The sequence below is a fragment of the Staurois parvus genome, unplaced genomic scaffold (genome assembly GCF_062004578.1).
Source record: "Staurois parvus isolate SC_StPar_1 unplaced genomic scaffold, SC_StPar_1.0 ptg001245l, whole genome shotgun sequence".
NCBI classification, from domain to species: Eukaryota; Metazoa; Chordata; class Amphibia; order Anura; family Ranidae; genus Staurois; species Staurois parvus.
In genome coordinates, this window is record NW_028319041.1 from 774497 (window position 1) to 792851 (window position 18355).

An 18355-nucleotide genomic window follows, 5' to 3' on the forward strand; every position below is an offset into this window, starting at 1 on the left:
TATTTTTCATTATGAATAAATATTATCTTATTATATTTTGCACTATGCATATAATATAATATTTGGATATATTTTTGCATTATGGATACATTATTTTATTTTATTATAGCTTGCATTATGCATTTACTGTATTATAATATATGCAAAATGCTAAATATATAAATATATTATAAAATATGCATAATGCAAACTATTAAAATAAAATAATACATGCATAACGCGAAATATAATAAAATAATATAATGTATGCATAATGAGATATATATATATATATATATATATATATATGCAAACTGCAGTAAAAAGATATAATGTATGTATAATGTAAATATACATATAAGATATGAATCATGCACAATATCTAAAAAATAATTTAATAGATAATGCAAAATATAATATATATGTATCATGCAAACAATTTAAAAACATAATTGTATATGAATAATCTAAAATATAATAAAATATATTGTGTTCTTATAATTTTCATTATGAATATGTTATTTGAATATATTTATCATTATGTATATATTTGTATATATTTTGCATTATGCATACATTATATTGTTTTATTATAGTTTGCATTAAACATATATATATTTTATTTATATATTTTTTTCATTATGTATTATAATATTTGTATACATTTTGCATTATAATATTTGTATACATTTTGCATTATAATATTTGTATACATTTTGCATTATGCATACATTATATTACTTTATTATAGCTTGCATTAAACATATATATTTTATTTATATATATATATTTTTGATTATGTATTATAATATTTGTATACATTTTGCATACCTTATATTATTTTATTATAGTTTTTATTATGCATATAATATATTTAATATAGTGTGCAGTAGTCATATATTATAATGCATGCATAATGCAAAATATATACAAATAGCATAATAGATGAATTAAAATTGTTTGTAGAATTGAAATAAAATTGTTTGTAAAAAAAAAAAAAAAAAAAAGGAGAAGCTTTAGTTCTGCTTTACGGCCAGAAGTGCCCTGATATGAAAAAGAAAATAAAAATAAAAATAGCATAATATATGATCCAATAAAATAATATAATATATACATAATGCAAAGGTAGCACACACCTGCAAGTGGGCATGCGTACACTATTTTTAATTTACAATTTTATATTGTTTGTAAAAAAAAAAAAAAAAAAAAAAAAAAAAAAAAAAGGAGAAGCTTTAGTTCTGCTTTAAGGCCATAAATGCTGATATGAAAAATAAAATAAAAATAGCATAATATATGATATAATAAAATAATATATGCACAATGCAAAAGGTAGCGCAGAACTGCAAGTGGGCATGCGTACACTATTTTTAATTTGCAATTTTATATTGTTTGTAAAAAAAAAAAAAAAAAAAAAGAGAAGCTTTAGTTCTGCTTTAAAGGCCATAAATGCTGATATGAAAAATAAAATAAAAATAGCATAATATATGATATAATAAAATAATATATGCATAATGCAAAAGGTAGCGCAGAACTGCAAGTGGGCATGCGTACACTATTTTTAATTTGCAATTTTATATTGTCTGTAAAAAAAGAAAAAAAAAGAAGCTTTAGTTCTGCTTTAAGGCCATAAATGTCCTGATATGAAAACATTAAGGATGTTAAAAATAAAAATTCGTAATTAACACCAAAAAAAGTAAAAAAAAGAAAAAAAATACCCTACAAAAGGAAAAAATATTACTTGTTTTGAAACAAGCGTTTATTTTCGTGGTCATATGACCGCGCACAAGTGCTGCAAAAAATGTTCTACAGAAGGATCACAATTTTTTATTTATTTTTTTTACACTAGAAACCATCCTATACTCTCAAATGTAACCAAAAAAAAAAAAATTAAATATCATTTAGTGTTTTTTTTTGTTTTTTTTTTAAAGTGGCAACCGATAGGTTATAAAATACAAACAGTGTATCTAACAATACATAGCATAATCACCTCTTCTAGTTCATGCTAGCACCAAATAAACAATATATTTACCGTGACTGAAATATACAAACGATAAAAACACCATGCAAACACAGACGTCAACTGAGAACCGTCTCCGACCGTACATTCACATTTACAAAAAAAAACAAATAAAAATAAAAAGACATGATTGTCAGAAGCCACAGGAAAAGACAAAGGCAACCGAATCAGCATCAACTCATGGGCTTACACTGTATTGGCAAATCACATAGTCCCCTAGGCTCCGCCCAGACCGACGGCAGCACTGCCCTAGTCTCCGCCCAGTCTGATGGCAGCACTGCTCTAGGGACTCACGATGCATATATTAAAAAACATTAAAGAAAAAAAAAAAAAACGTTTTGGTAACCTATAAATACTTCTTTTTTTTTTTTTTTTTTTATTTTGCACACCACCCTGCCTAAATATACTTTATTTGTACCTAAGCGATTTACTATATTTCCTGAGTAAATACCATGAGTATATGTTAAAATTATTTTGCAAACTTCATAACAAAATAAATAGAATGTATATTCCTTTAGGAATTAAAAATGATTATTTTTTTTTTTTAATAAAAAAAAAAAAAAAAAAAAACTAACTTTGAATAAGTGCAAACTAGATTAAAATGTTCTTTTTTTTTTTTTCCTCGCTTTAATTGCTGAAACAAAACACTGCTCCTGAGTGACGATCGATTTTTTTTTTTCGACGTACTTAATTATAAATCACAGGAAACGACCGATCGAGGAAAAACTATTCCAGGCTGCGTCTGATTGGTCTAACCGATCCTGTGATATATATTTTGTATTTGTTTTTTAATCAACGAGTTAATAATATATACATTTTTTTTTAATTATTATTAATATTTTTAAATGACTAAGTTAATAACATCAGCTCAGAAACCAGCCAAAAAACTGGCAGCGAGGGGAAGCTTGATGGTCAACTCCAGGCGATCGGCTAAATATCCCGCGTGAAATAGTTGTCTTGCGGGGAAGGGGACCTGATTGGTCTCTGCTGCAGTTGAGAAACACTTACAGGTCTTGTCCCTCCCCCAGCCTGTGATTGGACAGTGAAAGGAGTAGCTGCAGACTGAGGAGATCTTCTGTCTCTCAACTCCATCCTATCAGCATGCTCCCTGCACTGCAGCCGATTGGATACCAGAGCCGCTTCTGCAGGGGATTGTAAGAACCGATACCAGGTGACCCCTCCCCATCGAAGACTCTGCGCCTGTGGAAGGAGACAGATAATATACTCGCCTTTCTCCAGTTTCCTCCACAGCGCCTAGTCGAGGGTGATGGTTTCCTCCTCCTGGCCAGATCTCGGAGAATGCAGAGTAGCCCGAATCTCACAGGAGACGATCCTGCACTGGGCTGTAGTGTCTTCTTGCACGATTTGGGATACTCAGCATTCTCAAGGATCTTGTGGACAGGAAGATGACGTCACCCCGGGCACTATGGAGGTTCTGGATGTCATCCTCTGCATTGCAGAAGTCAGGGCAATCACCTCCCGCACTATGGAAGTCACAAAGTCACCTCCCCCACTATGGAAGTCACAAAGTCACCTCCCGCACTATAAAAGTCACAAAGTCACCTCCCGCACTATGGAAGTCACAAAGTCACCTCCCGCACTATGGAAGTCACAAAGTCACCTCCCGCACTATGGAAGTCACAAAGTCACCTCCCGCACTATAAAAGTCACAAAGTCACCTCCCGCACTATGGAAGTCAGGGAAGTCACCTCCCGCCCTATGGAAGTTAAGGAAGTCACCTCCCGCACTATGGAAGTCAGGGAAGTCACCTCCTACCCTATGGAAGTCACCTCCCACACTATGGAAGTCACTTCCCGCACTATGGAAGTCACTTCCCGCACTATGGAAGTCAAGGAAGTCACCTCCCGCACTATGGAAGTAGGGAAGTCACCTCCCGCACTATGGAAGTCACAAAGTCACCTCCCGCACTATGGAAGTCAGGGAAGTCACCTCCCGCCCTATGGAAGTCAGGGAAGTCACCTCCTACCCTATGGAAGTCACCTCCCACACTATGGAAGTCACTTCCCGCACTATGGAAGTCAAGGAAGTCACCTCCCGCACTATGGAAGTAGGGAAGTCACCTCCCGCACTATGGAAGTCAGGGAAGTCACCTCCCGCACTACGGAAGTCAGGGTAGTCACCTCCCACACTATGAGGTAGCCTCCTGCACTATGGAAGTCAGGGAAGTCATGCTTTCCCCCCTTCCTCCCGCACTTTGGAAGTCACCTCCCACTCTATAGAAGTCACCTCCCGCACTACAGAAGTCACGGTAGTCACCTCCCACACTATGGAAGTCAGGGTAGTCAGCTCCCGCACTATGAGGTAGCCTCCTGCACTATGGAAATCACCTTCCATGCTATGGAAGTCAGGGAAATCACACTCCCCCCCGCACTTTGGAAGTCCCCTCCCACTCTATAGAAGTCACCTCCCGCACTATGGAAGTCAGGGAAATCACACACCCCCTCCCTCCCAGCGCTTTGGAAATCAGAGAAGTCACCCCCTACACTATGGAAGTCAGCAGAAGGTGAGTATATCATCTAAGTATTCCCCCCCCCACACACAGGTGCAGCGTTTTAGAGGGGGAGGGGGACACCTCTGACTAAGCGGACCTTGCCCCTGAGGTTCCTGATCCCTGGTGTCTTCTATATCAGCCTGGAGTCCATCTTTATGAAATGTAAGCCAGTCCCGGACGCTACAGTCCGCATTCACTTCTACAGCTCGCCTCAGCCGAGATAAAGCGCGCCGGAAGTGCATTACATTTGGCACCCGCGGGTGCTCCCTTCCCATGCAAAGAACTTAAACAAATACCCCGCCATGACAGAAATACAAAGTTTAGGCATTTTGGTTGTAAGGAATTGGAATTTACACGGACCTACGTACTACGTACACATGGATTTCCCCTCTTTGGCACAAAACAAAACACTTTTTTTTGTTTTAAAAAAAAAAAAAAAGACGAAGAGGATTGCTTTGGGACTAGACCAGGAGGTAAGCAACCTGCGGCTCTCTAGCTGTTGTGGAACTACATTTCCCATGAGGCATTGCAAAAATTACAAAACTGACAGTTACAGCTATGACTTGCAGAGGCATGATGGAACTTGTAGTCCTGCGGCTCTCAGGTTGCCCACCCCTGGACTAGAGGAACCCCCAAGAGATACCGGTGAGGATGGAGGAACACTGGTCATGGCTGAAACACAATAGAAATGCAGCGGAAGGCGCCTGTACAAAAAACGTTACAAAGATATCCTATTAAAGCCGCCATTTGATGGCCAAAATCATCCGGTGCAGCTTGGAAAGGTGATAATGCCGGCCTCCCTTTCCTGGCAGGAGGAGGAGGGTACTTATTGCCAGAAATGGCCGTACGATATACGTAGGGGGTTTGTTTGTTTTTTTTCCGTTTCCCTTTCACTCTCTACCAGCACTGCCGACATCGGAGCAAGGTTCTCCTTCCACGCCGGGGGTCTTGTTGGGGCAGAGCTCCTGTAGGGCCCTCTCCAGGTCTTCGGGCTTCACAGTGATGCCAGATGGGCATTTGGAAAGAGTGATCTGTAGAGCGCACCACAGGGCGGTCCGGGCCTTGCGCGTAGTGGACACCATCTCCTTCATGGAGGCAGCCAAAGCCAAGACATCTAAGGAAAGAAGATATGAACCTCAGTGAGACATTGAACCCAAAAATACCAATTTCTTCGCAAAGTCAAGAAAATATTTGTCAGCTGGTCCAATTTAACCCCTTCACGCCGGCGCCTCCCGGCCCTTTAAGAGTTTCAGGAGGCGGGACGGGTGGGGGAGGGGTTTAGGGTCATGTGACCGCCGTGACGCGTTGTCACATGATCGGGAAAGGTCCCGATCGAAAGAGGAGACCGGGACCTTTCCGTGAGTACCGGACGTGTGTGCTGGGAGCGGGCAGGGCGCGCGCTCTCGGCACATACAGTGGGGATCGAAAGTTTGGGCACCCCAGCTAAAAATTTGTATTAATGTGCATAAAGAAGCCAAGGAAAGATGGAAAAATCTCCAAAAGGCATCAAATTACAGATTAGACATTCTTATAATATGTCAACAAAAGTTAGATTTTATTTCCATCATTTACACTTTCAAAATAACAGAAAACAAAAAAATGGCGTCTGCAAAAGTTTGGGCACCCTGCAGAATTTATAGCATGCACTGCCCCCTTTGCAAAGCTGAGACCTGCCAGTGTCATGGATTGTTCTCAATCATCGTCTGGGAAGACCAGGTGATGTCAATCTCAAAGGTTTTAAATGCCCAGACTCATCTGACCTTGCCCCAACAATCAGCACCATGGGTTCTTCTAAGCAGAAAACTAAAACTGAAAATCTTTATGCACATTATTACAAATTTTTAGCTGGGGTGCGCAAACTTTCGATCCCCACTGTATGTCCTTTTTTAATAGAACGTAAATGTGCGGCCGCTCAGCATCTAGGTCCAGAAGCCAGGAGGCCACACATTTGCGTTCGGCCAGCATGAAGAGGTTAATTGTCTGATATCTGACATGGCCAGGGGCGGACTGACAACTCATAGGGCCCCTGGGCAATAGGGGATCATGTGGCCCCTGTGTCCTTGCCCAAACTCAAAAAAGCCTATGAAAAAAGGTACCATGGGCATCTCATGGGGCCCCCTACTGACCCCGGGCCCTCGGGCAGTGCCCAAGTTTCCAAATGGTCAGTCCGCCCTGGACACAGCCACACACCAGCTAAACTTTCAGAAGACACAATCCCTGCAGGGACTCAACCACTTCCAGTCCGGACACTTTCCCCCCCTCCCAGTCCAGGCCAAATTTCAGCTTTCAGGCTATCACACTTTGAATGACAATTGCGCGGTCATGCAACACTGTACCCATATGAATTTTTTAGCATTTTGTTGAGACAGATAAAGCTTTATTTTGGTGGTATTTATTCACCACTGGGATTTTTTTTTTTTTATGCTATATAAATTAAAAAGTCCAAACATTTTGAAAAAAAAAAAAGTGTTTTTCTTAAAAAATTTTGCAAATAATATTTCATCATAAATCTTGGCCAAAATTTATTCAGTTATCTTTTTAGTAAAAAAAAAATAACCCAAATTAGTTTATAACCAAAAATTATAATTTTTAAACATTTTTAAGAAAAAATTTTTATATTATTTTTTATTTATTTATTTTTTTTTTACATACTGTCACCCATAAAGGATGTAAAAGCAATCATTTCTCCTCTCTGGCTGCATTCTTGCAGCCATTGAGAACTACTGAGTGAGCTGTGATTGGTCCCAGCTTGTCACATGGTACAAGGGTGTTGTGAATAGCCCTGTACCATGTGACCTCTGTGATCATTCACAGATATCACTAGTAGTAAGCAATGATGCTTGCTTACTACTCTGCATGTGATCACTGATTGGCCAATCAGTGATCACATAAACGGGACCTCGCACAGAGGTCCCATCCGATGATCGGTGTTCCACTCTGTCCGGAGGACCGAGCGGCCACCGGATCGCGGTGCTGCGTGCTCCCAGGGAGCGCACACAAGCAGGGTGCGGGGAGGACATTTATATACAACGGCCGGACGGGAGGTGGTTAAAGCAGAACTAAACCCTCCAATACTTTTAACCCCTTCACACCTAAGGGTAAAACAAATCTTAACCTCCCTAGCGGTCTAATTATGTCAGTATTTCTGTGCTCAAAGCGGTACATTTTTTTGCATGGAAATATGTATTTTTTTTATTGTAGGCCTGTAATTTTTAGGAATAACTCACTGAAATCTTTTCGAACAAGAGTCTAGTAAACATCCCGAGGATGATAAAATTTGAAACATGAAATCATAAATTATAATATAATAAATAATCATAAAAAATAATAATATAATAATAATAAATGTAATTCAATAATATAATCAAACCAAAAACACTGAAATGTGAAATATAGCGCCAAGTTCGCACATCGCTGAGCTCAGTCGCAGAATCGTTTTCAGTGTCTGATGAGGAATTTCCCCCACCAATCATTATCACTCAATTCTGCAAGTGGTTCTGATTTACTATCGCTGTTCTCTAGCCGGTCTAAAACCGCTTTTGACCTAAAGGGACGCTTTTTGGACGCCATGGACGTTTCTCAGTTTCCAGGCAGAAAGAACAGTAAAAATGCAGGCAGGGCGCCGGACAAAGCACTCGGGACAAAATGTATGTGAAATGGTTTGATACAGGAATGGAATACTATGTGATTTTAGTGTATTTAGTGAATGTCACTTTTACAATTTTTGAATTTTCCGCCGTTCTGTCCCCCGTACATCATGACGTCGCAGGGAACGGAACCCGGAAGACAGATGCCGGCATCGGCCGGAGGACATTGCCGGGGACACTGCAGGAGGGGACATCGCGGGACAAGGTAAGTGATTGAGGGATCCGAAGCAACGCTGCAGTGTATTCCCGAGTGTAGCTTAGGGTCACCACTTGTGGTGCTGAAACTTTACCCCGAGCTACACTCGGGAATACTGCTGGGGGGGTTAATGCCTAAGCACAATTTTGCAACGTTCACATCTGTTAGTAAAACCATCCGTATCATCACAACTACTTTGTACATCCAGGTGGATTATACCGCGTTATTTTCAGGACAAATTGGGCTTTCATTTGGTGGTAAAAGGTAATAGATATCGCCTGATTTTTTTTTTTATTATCAAAAGAAAACTGGCCCAAAATAGTAAAAAAAACAAATTTTTTTTATTTAGCTGTGTGTTTCTTGTTACTACCATAACCTACCACCAAAGAACAACTCAAAATAAATTCTCCAGCTTTTGACGATCGCAGCGATACCATATATGTGTATGTTATTTGTACCCGTAGTTTTTGTCTTTTTTTACCTAAAACACACTGACGCCAATTTTTTTAAAATCCTGACCTTTTGACCTTTGACCCTGACCTTGAACCAAACACTTACCCTGGCACTGAACTAGATCAAACCTTGATCTAGGTATTTTTTTCTTTATTTTTTATTTTAATTTTCAATATTTATTTATCTTTTTTTTTTTTTGACAAACATTTTTTCCCCTCTATGCCAGGAGTTAGAGAGATACAATGTATCTCATTCCTCCATTCATAGAGATAAAAAAAAAAAACAAGGGGTCCGGGCTGTACAGTGACTGATCACTGTGATAGCCAATCAGAGGCTATCACAGCAATCATGTGACCCAAAATCGGGAGTCCCGGGTCCCGATCGTTAGAACGGGACCCGATGCTCTCAGTGACAGCGCGGTCTTTGTGCTGGAAGTGCGCCATGCGTCGCGCTCCAAGCAGAAAGACATGTACGCAAATATGCGCCCCCGGATGGAAAAAAGCCCAGTTCTGTGAGGCCACGTATTTGTGTGACGGCGGCGTCAAGGGGTTAAGATCTTTTATCCATGACCTTCTCTCCCCAAAGCAATACATTTACGGGGTGTACATGGTCTTGCAAACTGAGTTTGTTCCTAAGATACTTATCAAGACCCCCCCTCTTTGGAATATATGGGCCTTATGACTACCATACTGTCTTTATGGTGACTTGCTTACATTGGGTCTGAATTGTCCCCCATTGGGGAAGTCTGTCCTTCTTTTACACGAGGACTGGGTTCCAACGTGCTGATTCTGTGACACGCGTGTAATATATTTTGAATGGTACCTAACCACCTGCCCCCTGGACCCTCACAAATGCTACGAACACCCTCTGGCTCTATCCTACCATCTCTAAAACCCATCTTCGCTCATCTTGGCGTCTTCCCCAACTCTCTAAAACATGCACTAGTCACCCCCATACTTAGAAAGCCCTCACTGGACCCACCAATCTTAACAACCCTCCCCCCATATCTCCTTGCTCCGCTTTTTCCTCTAAACTCCTCGATCGTCCACTCTACAAATGACTGAGCGACCATCTCACTGAAAATGTCCTTTCCATCTGCATCTCACTCTCAACACTCCAGAGAAACGGATCGACGGCACAGCTATCAACCCGTCCCCGTATGCCAGGGTTCTAGGTGTTCTCCTGGACTCTCAGCTATCCTTTCGGCCCCACATCCAATCACTGTCCAAACCTTGCCACCTCAATCTCCGCAACATTTCCAAAATATGCCCCTTCCTAACCAATGACATCACAAAGATCCTAATCTTCTCCCTGGTTATCTCTCGCTGCGATTACTGTAACTGCCTTCTCATTGGCTGACCTCTACATAGGATAACCCCTTACCATCCAATCAGTGGCTGCTACCAGTTCTCTGCCAACTCCTCACCCAACAAGTTAAATTCAAAATACTTACAAAGCCATCCATAACTACATCACCCCCAGCTATGGTGACTTTGTTATGTTGGGTCTGGATTGTTCCCCATTGGGAAGTCTGTCCTTCTTTTACACGAGGACTGGGTTCCAATGTACTGATTCTGTGACACGCGTGTAATATATTTTGAATGGTACTTAACCACCTGCCCCCTGTACCCTCACAAATGCTACGATCACCCTCTGGCTCTATCTTACCATCTCTAAAACCCATCTTCGATCTTCAATCTCTTCTGGCATCTTCTCCAACTCTCTAAAACATGCACTAGTCACCCCCATACTGAAAAAGGCCCTCACTGGAACCACCAATCTTAACAACCCTCCCCCCATATCTCCTTGCTCCGCTTATTCCTCTAAACTCCTCGATCGTCTAGTCTACAAATGATAACCCCTTACCAACCAATCAGTGGCTGCTACCAGTTCTCTGCCAACTCCTCACCCAACAAGTTAAATTCAAAATATTTACAAAGCCATCCATAACTACATCACCCCGCTGCATCACCAACTAGTCTCAAAATACCAACCAAATCATTCTCTTTGTTGCTTCTGACACCTCCTGTACTCTAGCTCCCTTGTTCCTCCCATGCTCACCTCCAGGACTTTTCTGGAGTCTAAGCCATCCTATGGCATTCCCTACCCCAATCTCTCAGACTGTCTTCTACTCTGTCTACCAGGGGCGGACTGACAACTCATGGGGCCCCGGGCAATTGGGGATCATGGGGCCCCTGTGTCCTTGCCCAAACTCAAAAAAGCCTATGAAAAAGGTACCAGGGGCATCTCATGGGGCCCCCTACTGACCCCGGGCCCTCGGGCAGTGCCCGAGTTTCCAAATGGTCAGTCCGCCCCTGCTGTCTACTATTAGGTAATCCCTGCAAACCCATCAAGTCCATCCTGCCCCCACCTATCAACTGTACTTTTTATTTCTCCATCAGTCCATCCACCATAGTTATTACTTTTTGTATCACTTGACCCCCCACCCCCCATAGATTGTAAGCTCTAACGAGCGGGGGGCCCTGATTCCTTTTGTATTGAGGAATACAGATATGAGGAAAGATTAGAGGAACTGAATTCATTCTCTCTTGAGAAGAGGAGATTAAGGGGGTATATGATCTCCATGTATAATACATAAGGGGGGGATATGATCTCCATGTATAATACATAAGGGGGGGATATGATCTCCATGTATAATACATAAGGGGGGGATATGATCTCCATGTATAATACATAAGGGGGGGATATGATCTCCATGTATAATACATAAGGGGGGGATATGATCTCCATGTATAATACATAAGGGGGGGATATGATCTCCATGTATAATACATAAGGGGGATATGATCTCCATGTATAATACATAAGGGGGTATATGATCTCCATGTATAATACATAAGGGGGGGATATGATCTCCATGTATAATACATAAGGGGGGGTATGATCTCCATGTATAATACATAAGGGGGTGTATGATCTCCATGTATAATACATAGGGGGGTGTATGATCTCCATGTATAACACATAAGGGGGGATATGATCTCCATGTATAACACATAAGGGGGGATATGATCTCCATGTATAATACATAAGGGGGGATATGATCTCCATGTATAATACATAAGGGGGGATGTGATCTCCATGTATAATACATAAGGGGGGGATATGATCTCCATGTATAATACATAAGGGGGGATATGATCTCCATGTATAATACATAAGGGGGGATATGATCTCCATGTATAATACATAAGGGGGGATATGATCTCCATGTATAATACATAAGGGGGGATATGATCTCCATGTATAATACATAAGGGGGGATATGATCTCCATGTATAATACATAAGGGGGGATATGATCTCCATGTATAATACATAAGGGGGATATGATCTCCATGTATAATACATAAGGGGGGATATGATCTCCATGTATAATACATAAGGGGGGGATATGATCTCCATGTATAAATACATCAGTGGTTCATATAGTGAACTCGGTGTAGTTATTCCCCCTGAGGTCAACACAGAGGACAAGGGGGCGCTCTTTACATCTGTAGGAAAAGAAATTAATCTCCAAACACGGAAAGGTTTCTTCACAGTGAGAGCTGTGAAAATGTGGAATCGACTCCCTGAAGAGTTGGTTGTGGCCAGCTCAGTGGATTGCTGTAGGAAAGTCCTGGATTCTTTCTTGGATACACAGAATATAACTGGATATAACATTTACAGTGGGGCAAAAAAGTATTTAGTCAGCCACCAATTGTGCAAGTTCTCCCACTTAAAAAGATGAGAGAGGCCTGTAATTGGCATCATAGGTAGACCTCAACTATGAGAGACAAAATGAGAAAAAAAATCCAGACAATCACATTGGCTGATTTGGAAAGAATTTATTTGCAAATTATGGTGGAAAAGAAGTATTTGGTCACCTACAAACAAGCAAGATTTCTGGCTCTCACAAACCTGTACCTTCTTCTTTAAGAGGCTCCTCTGTCCTGCACTCATTACCTGTATCAATGGCACCTGTTTGAACTTGTTATCAGTATAAAAGACACCTGTCCACAACCTCAAACAGTCACACTCCAAACTCCACTATGGTGAAGACCAAAGAGCTGTCGAAGGACACCAGAAACAAAATTGTAGACCTGCACCAGGCTGGGAAGACTGAATCTGCAATAGGCAAGCAGCTTGGTGTGAACAAATCAACTGTGGGAGCAATAATTAGAAAATGAAAGACATACAAGACCACTGATAATCTCCCTCGATCTGGGGCTCCATGCAAGATCTCACCCCGTGGGGTCAAAATGATCACAAGAACAATGAGCAAAAATCCCAGGACCACACGGGGGGACCTAGTGAATGACCTGCAGAGAGCTGGGACCAACATAACAAAGGCTACCATCAGTAACACATTACGCCGCCAGGGACTCAGATCCTGCAGTGCCAGATGTGTCCCCCTGCTTAAGCCAGTACATGTCTGGGCCCGTCTGAAGCTTGCTAGCGAGCATTTGGATGATCCAGAAGAGCATTGGGAGAATGTCATATGGTCAGATGAAACCAAAATAGAACTGTTTGGTAGAAACACAACTCGTCATGTTTGGAGGAGAGAGAATGCTGAGTTGCATCCAAAGAACACCATACCTACTGTGAAGCATGGGGGTGGCAACATCATGCTTTGGGGCTGTTTCTCCGCAAAGGGACCAGGGTGACTGATCCATGTACAGGACAGCATGAATGGGGCCATGTATCGTGAGATTTTGAGTGCAAACCTCCTTCCATCAGCAAGGGCACTGAAGATGAAACGTGGCTGGGTCTTCCAACATGACAATGATCCCAAACATAACGCCCGGGCAACGAAGGAGTGGCTTCGTAAGAAGCATTTCAAGGTCCTGGAGTGGCCTAGCCAGTCTCCAGATTTCAACCCCATAGAAAACCTTTGGAGGAAGTTGAAAGTCCGTGTTGCCCAGCGACAGCCCCAAAACATCACTGCTCTAGAGGAGATCTGCATGGAGGATGGGCCAACATACCAGCAACAGTGTGTGCCAACCTTGTGAAGACTTACAGGAAACGTCTGACCTCTGTCATTGCCAACAAAGGATATATAACAAAGTATTGAGATGAACTTTTCATATTGACCAAATACTTCTTTTCCACCATAATTTGCAAATAAATTCTTTCCAAATCAGCCAATGTGATTGTCTGGATTTTTTTTCTCATTTTGTCTCTCATAGTTGAGGTCTCCCTATGATGCCAATTACAGGCCTCTCTCATCTTTTTAAGTGGGAGAACTTGCACAATTGGTGGCTGACTAAATACTTTTTTGCCCCACTGTATAGGTAAAGTTGATCCAGGGAATATCCGATTGCCTCTCGGGGGATCAGGAAGGATTTTTTTCCCCAGCAGGAGCAGATTGGATCATGCTTTGCTGGGTTTTTTGCCTTCCTCTGGATCAACTGTGGGTGTAGGATTATAACTTTTTTTTTTTTGAATGGTTGAACTGGATGGACTTTTGTCTTTTTTTCAGCCAGACTAACTATGTAACTAACTATGAATTGCTTTGTAATTGTACTGTCTGCCCTCACATGGTAAAGTGCTGCACAAACTGTTGGCGCTATAAAAATCCTGTATAATAGAAATAAAACATAATAAAGTTGTTTTTTTTTTCCGGTCCTCAGCTTGTCTTCTATATGTCCACACAAAGTCCATGACGACGTATTTTGTTTATGGTTGCATTTGGCTGGAGTTGACCTTTAAAATCCCTTCTAAGACTTATGGACTGAGCTGCAGGAAATTCTGCTGCACGTGAATATTGACATCCGCTCTATAAATAAGTTTTGCTGACTGGAAACTAAATATTATATATTGTACATAACAAGCGAGTGCAATATGAGGGGACTGTAGAGAAGGCATACCTTTGTTTCACTCGCTCTGATCTGCAGGTACCGGAGTCTTTGGGAGCCATGTAATGTGGTTTCCTATGGAAGACGTTCACATCTATGCTTTCTTGAGCTGCTGCATTTTTATGGAAAGGGTCAGGGACTTTTTTAACCCCTCGCCCTCCTAAGGATTCTCCCCCCCCCCCCCTTCCTGACCAGACCATTTTTTGCATTACGGCGCTGCATTACTTTAACCACTTGCCTACCAGGCACTTATACCCCCTTCCTTACCAGGCCAATTTTCAGCTTTCAGCGCTGCCGCACTTTGATTGACAATTGCGCGGTCATGCAACATTGTACCCATATGAAATTTTGATCATTTTTTTCTCACAAATAGAGCTTTCTTTTGGTGGTATTTAATCGCCACTGGGCGCTTTACTTTTTGCGCTATAAATTAAAAAAAGTGCAAAAAATTTGAAAAAAAAAAAAAAAGTTTATTTGTTTCTTTTATAAAATTTTTCAAACAGGTATTTTTTCTCCTTCACTGATTTGCGTTGATGAGCCGGCACTGATGGGCACTGATAGGCGGCACTGATGGGCACTGATAGGCAGCACTAAAGGGCACTGATAGGCAGTACTAATGAGGTGGCACGGATAGGCGGCACTGATAGACAGCACTAATTAGGGGTCACGGATAGGCGGCACTGATATGCAGCACTGATAGGCGGCACTGATAGGTGACACTGATGATGGGTACTGATAGACGGCACTGACTGGCATCACTTCTGGGCACTGACTGGCGGCACTGACTGGCACAACCCCTGGGCACTGACTGGTGGCACTGACTGGCAGCACTGCTGGGCTGCACTGGTGGGTGGCACTGGTGGGTGGGCACAGGTGGGTGGCACTGGTGGGTGGCACTGGTGGGCACAGGTGGGTGGCACTGGTGGGTGGGCACAGGTGGGTGGCACTGCTGGGCACATGTAGGTGGCACTTCTGGGCACAGGTAGGTGGCACTGCAGAGTGGCACAGGTGGGGGCACTGCTGGGCACAGGTGGGGGCACTGCTGGGCACAGGTGGGGGCACTGCTGGGAACGGGTGGGCGGGGCTAGTGGGTGCACTGCTGGGCGGAACTTGCGGGTGTCACTGCTGGGCACCGATCATCAGGGCACTGATCATCAGTGCCCTGATGATCGGTGCCGATCCCCGCTCTGACAACTGCCGGTTCTCGGCAGTACTTTCCTCACGATCTGACAGCGTGAGGAAAGTGCAGCCGAGAACCGGCACTTGCATTTCCCTGTGATCAGCGTGTCATTGGACACCGCTGATCACGTGGTAAAAGGCCGGTGGGATCGGCCTTTCACCACATCACGTGATCAGCTGTGTCCGTAGGACACAGCGATCACGGAGATCGCCGGGTGCGCGCCCCCTGGGGCGCGCAGGAGAGCGCGTTCTGGGAGGACGTCATATGACGTCCACTCAGAACTGGCCGGCCGCGGTGAAGCCGTCATTCGGCTATGCGCGGTCGGCAAGAAGTTAACTGACAATTGCACGGTCATGCAACACTGCACCCAAAATTAAATTTATGGCCTTTTTTTCCCACGAATTGAGCTTTTTTTTGGTGGTATTTGATTGCCTGTGCGGTTTTTATTTTTTGCACTATAAAAAAAAGACCGACAATTTTGAGAAAAAAAAAAACAATTTTTTTTACTTATTGCTATTAAACATGTCCAGTAAAAAAAATTTAAAAAATCTAATTTCGGCATAAATTTAGGTCAAAATGTATTCTACGATATGTGATTTTTTCCCAATAATTGAGCTTTCTTTTGGTGGTATTTGATCGCCTGTGCGTTTATTTTTTTTATTTTTTGCACTAAAAAAAAAAAAAAATAACGAAAATTTTGGAAAAAAAAACCCCAATACTTTTGACTTTTTGCTATAAAACATGTCCAGTAAAAAAAAATTTAAAAATCAAATGTCCATAAATTTAGGCCAAAATGTACTCTGCTCCGTGGCTTTGCTAAAAAAAATCCCAATACGTGTAAATTAATTGGTTATAGCGTTTACAAATAGTGGGATATATACTGGGATTTTTTTTTCTACTAGTAATGGTGGCGATCGGCGACCAGCGGGACTGCGGCGGGCATTCTGACACGGGGGGGGGGGGGGACTGACTTGGTGTCACCGACACCCCCAGTGACACCAATATAGTGATCAGTGCTAAAAAAAAAAGCACTGACACTGTATGAATGGCACTGAACAGGAATGGGGTTAACATGAGGGACAATCAAAGGGTTAACTGTGTGCTGGGTGTGTTTTACTAGGGGGCTTCACTGTAAGCACACTGCTTTGTATGGCTGTGCTGTACAGAGCCATCCAAGCAGTGTGCAGGAGCTAACAAGAGAAACTGTTTTGTTTACAAACAGTTCTCCTCCCCGTCGGAGATCCTCAGCAATCACCGGGCACAGGCGAGTAATCACCGGCCGGGACCCGTTGATTGACAGCCACAGCTGCAAATGTGTGTGCGCACAATTTACCCAGAAATGCGAAATCACGTATATATATATATACACACATGATTTTGCGCGGCCGTGCCGCTCTGTAGCAGTATTTCTGTTATAGGGCGGTTGGGAAGCAGTTAAAAGCAAAAAGCAGTGTTTTTGCCACAACCTATTTCAATGGATAATCTACTGAAATGCATGGCAAGTGTGTTTTTGCCGCATTTTTTGAGTTTTATTCTGCCCAGCAAAAAAAAAAAATTCACTTAAAAAAAACAAACAAAAGAAAAAACGCAGTAAAAACGCGTCAAAATGCATCAAAAACGCATGTAGAAAACGCAAACAAACTGCAAAACAGTGCTGGAGAAAGCATCAAACGCAAAGGCACACCACCATATAAAGTTGAGAAATGCCGCCTTAGATCAATGGGCCACCCATAGTAAGTGCAGCAATCTACACCAGCCTGGGCCCCTGTCCTCTATTCCAGTGGTTCTCAAACTTTTTGAGACCAGAACACAGTAAATTCTTCCAAAATCCTCCATTGCCCAAGAGTGAGGGGACTTTGCAGCAGACCTAGTGCCCCTGTACGGGGAAGATTCTGGAGGGCCCTGCTGATCAGTGCTGGAGGTCGGGGCACTATGGAGGACTTGCAGCAAGCTTGGGGTCACTGGGAGGATGGGCAGCACTGTGGTACTCAGGGGGCCTGGAGGGTTAGGAAGCTCTGCAGCAGACTTGGTGGCGCTTGTGGGGATGAGGTTTCTGAAGGAAGTTGGGAGGACACTGTGGGACACTGTTGGTAGTTGGGGGCACTATGGAGGGCTGGAGGCTCTACAACAAGCTGGGGGGCACTGTGGGAAGCTGAGAGGCACTGTGGAGGCTGAGGGTACTCAGGGGGCCTGGAGGGTTAGAAGACTCTGCAGCAGACATGGTGGTGCTATAAGGGATTAGGTCTCTGGAGGAAGCTGGAGGGCACTGTTGGACACTGTTGGTAGTTGAGGGCTGGAGGTTTTTAAGGAAACTTGGGGGCACTGTGGGAGGCTGAGCGGCAGTAAAGAAGCTGAGGGTACTCAAGGAGCCTGGAGGGTTAGGAGACTCTGCAAAAGACTTGGTGGCCCTATAGGGGATGAGATTCTGGAGGAAGCTGGAGGGCACTGTGGGACACTTTTGGTGGATGGGGGCACTATGGAGGGCTGGAGGCTCTACAACAAGCTGGGGGGCAC

General features: G+C 42.8%; 1 protein-coding gene across 1 annotated transcript in view; it reads right to left on the reverse strand.

Annotated features, from left to right (window-relative positions):
- Positions 1–2742: 2742 nt before the first annotated feature.
- Positions 2743–18355, reverse strand: part of LOC149437920 (uncharacterized) — a 42142-nt gene continuing 26529 nt past the window's right edge. Inside the window, 1 exon segment of the mRNA XM_089660486.1 lies at positions 2743–5622. Within this exon segment, the coding sequence (XP_089516612.1) occupies positions 5399–5622 (224 nt within the window). The 3' untranslated portion in view covers positions 2743–5398.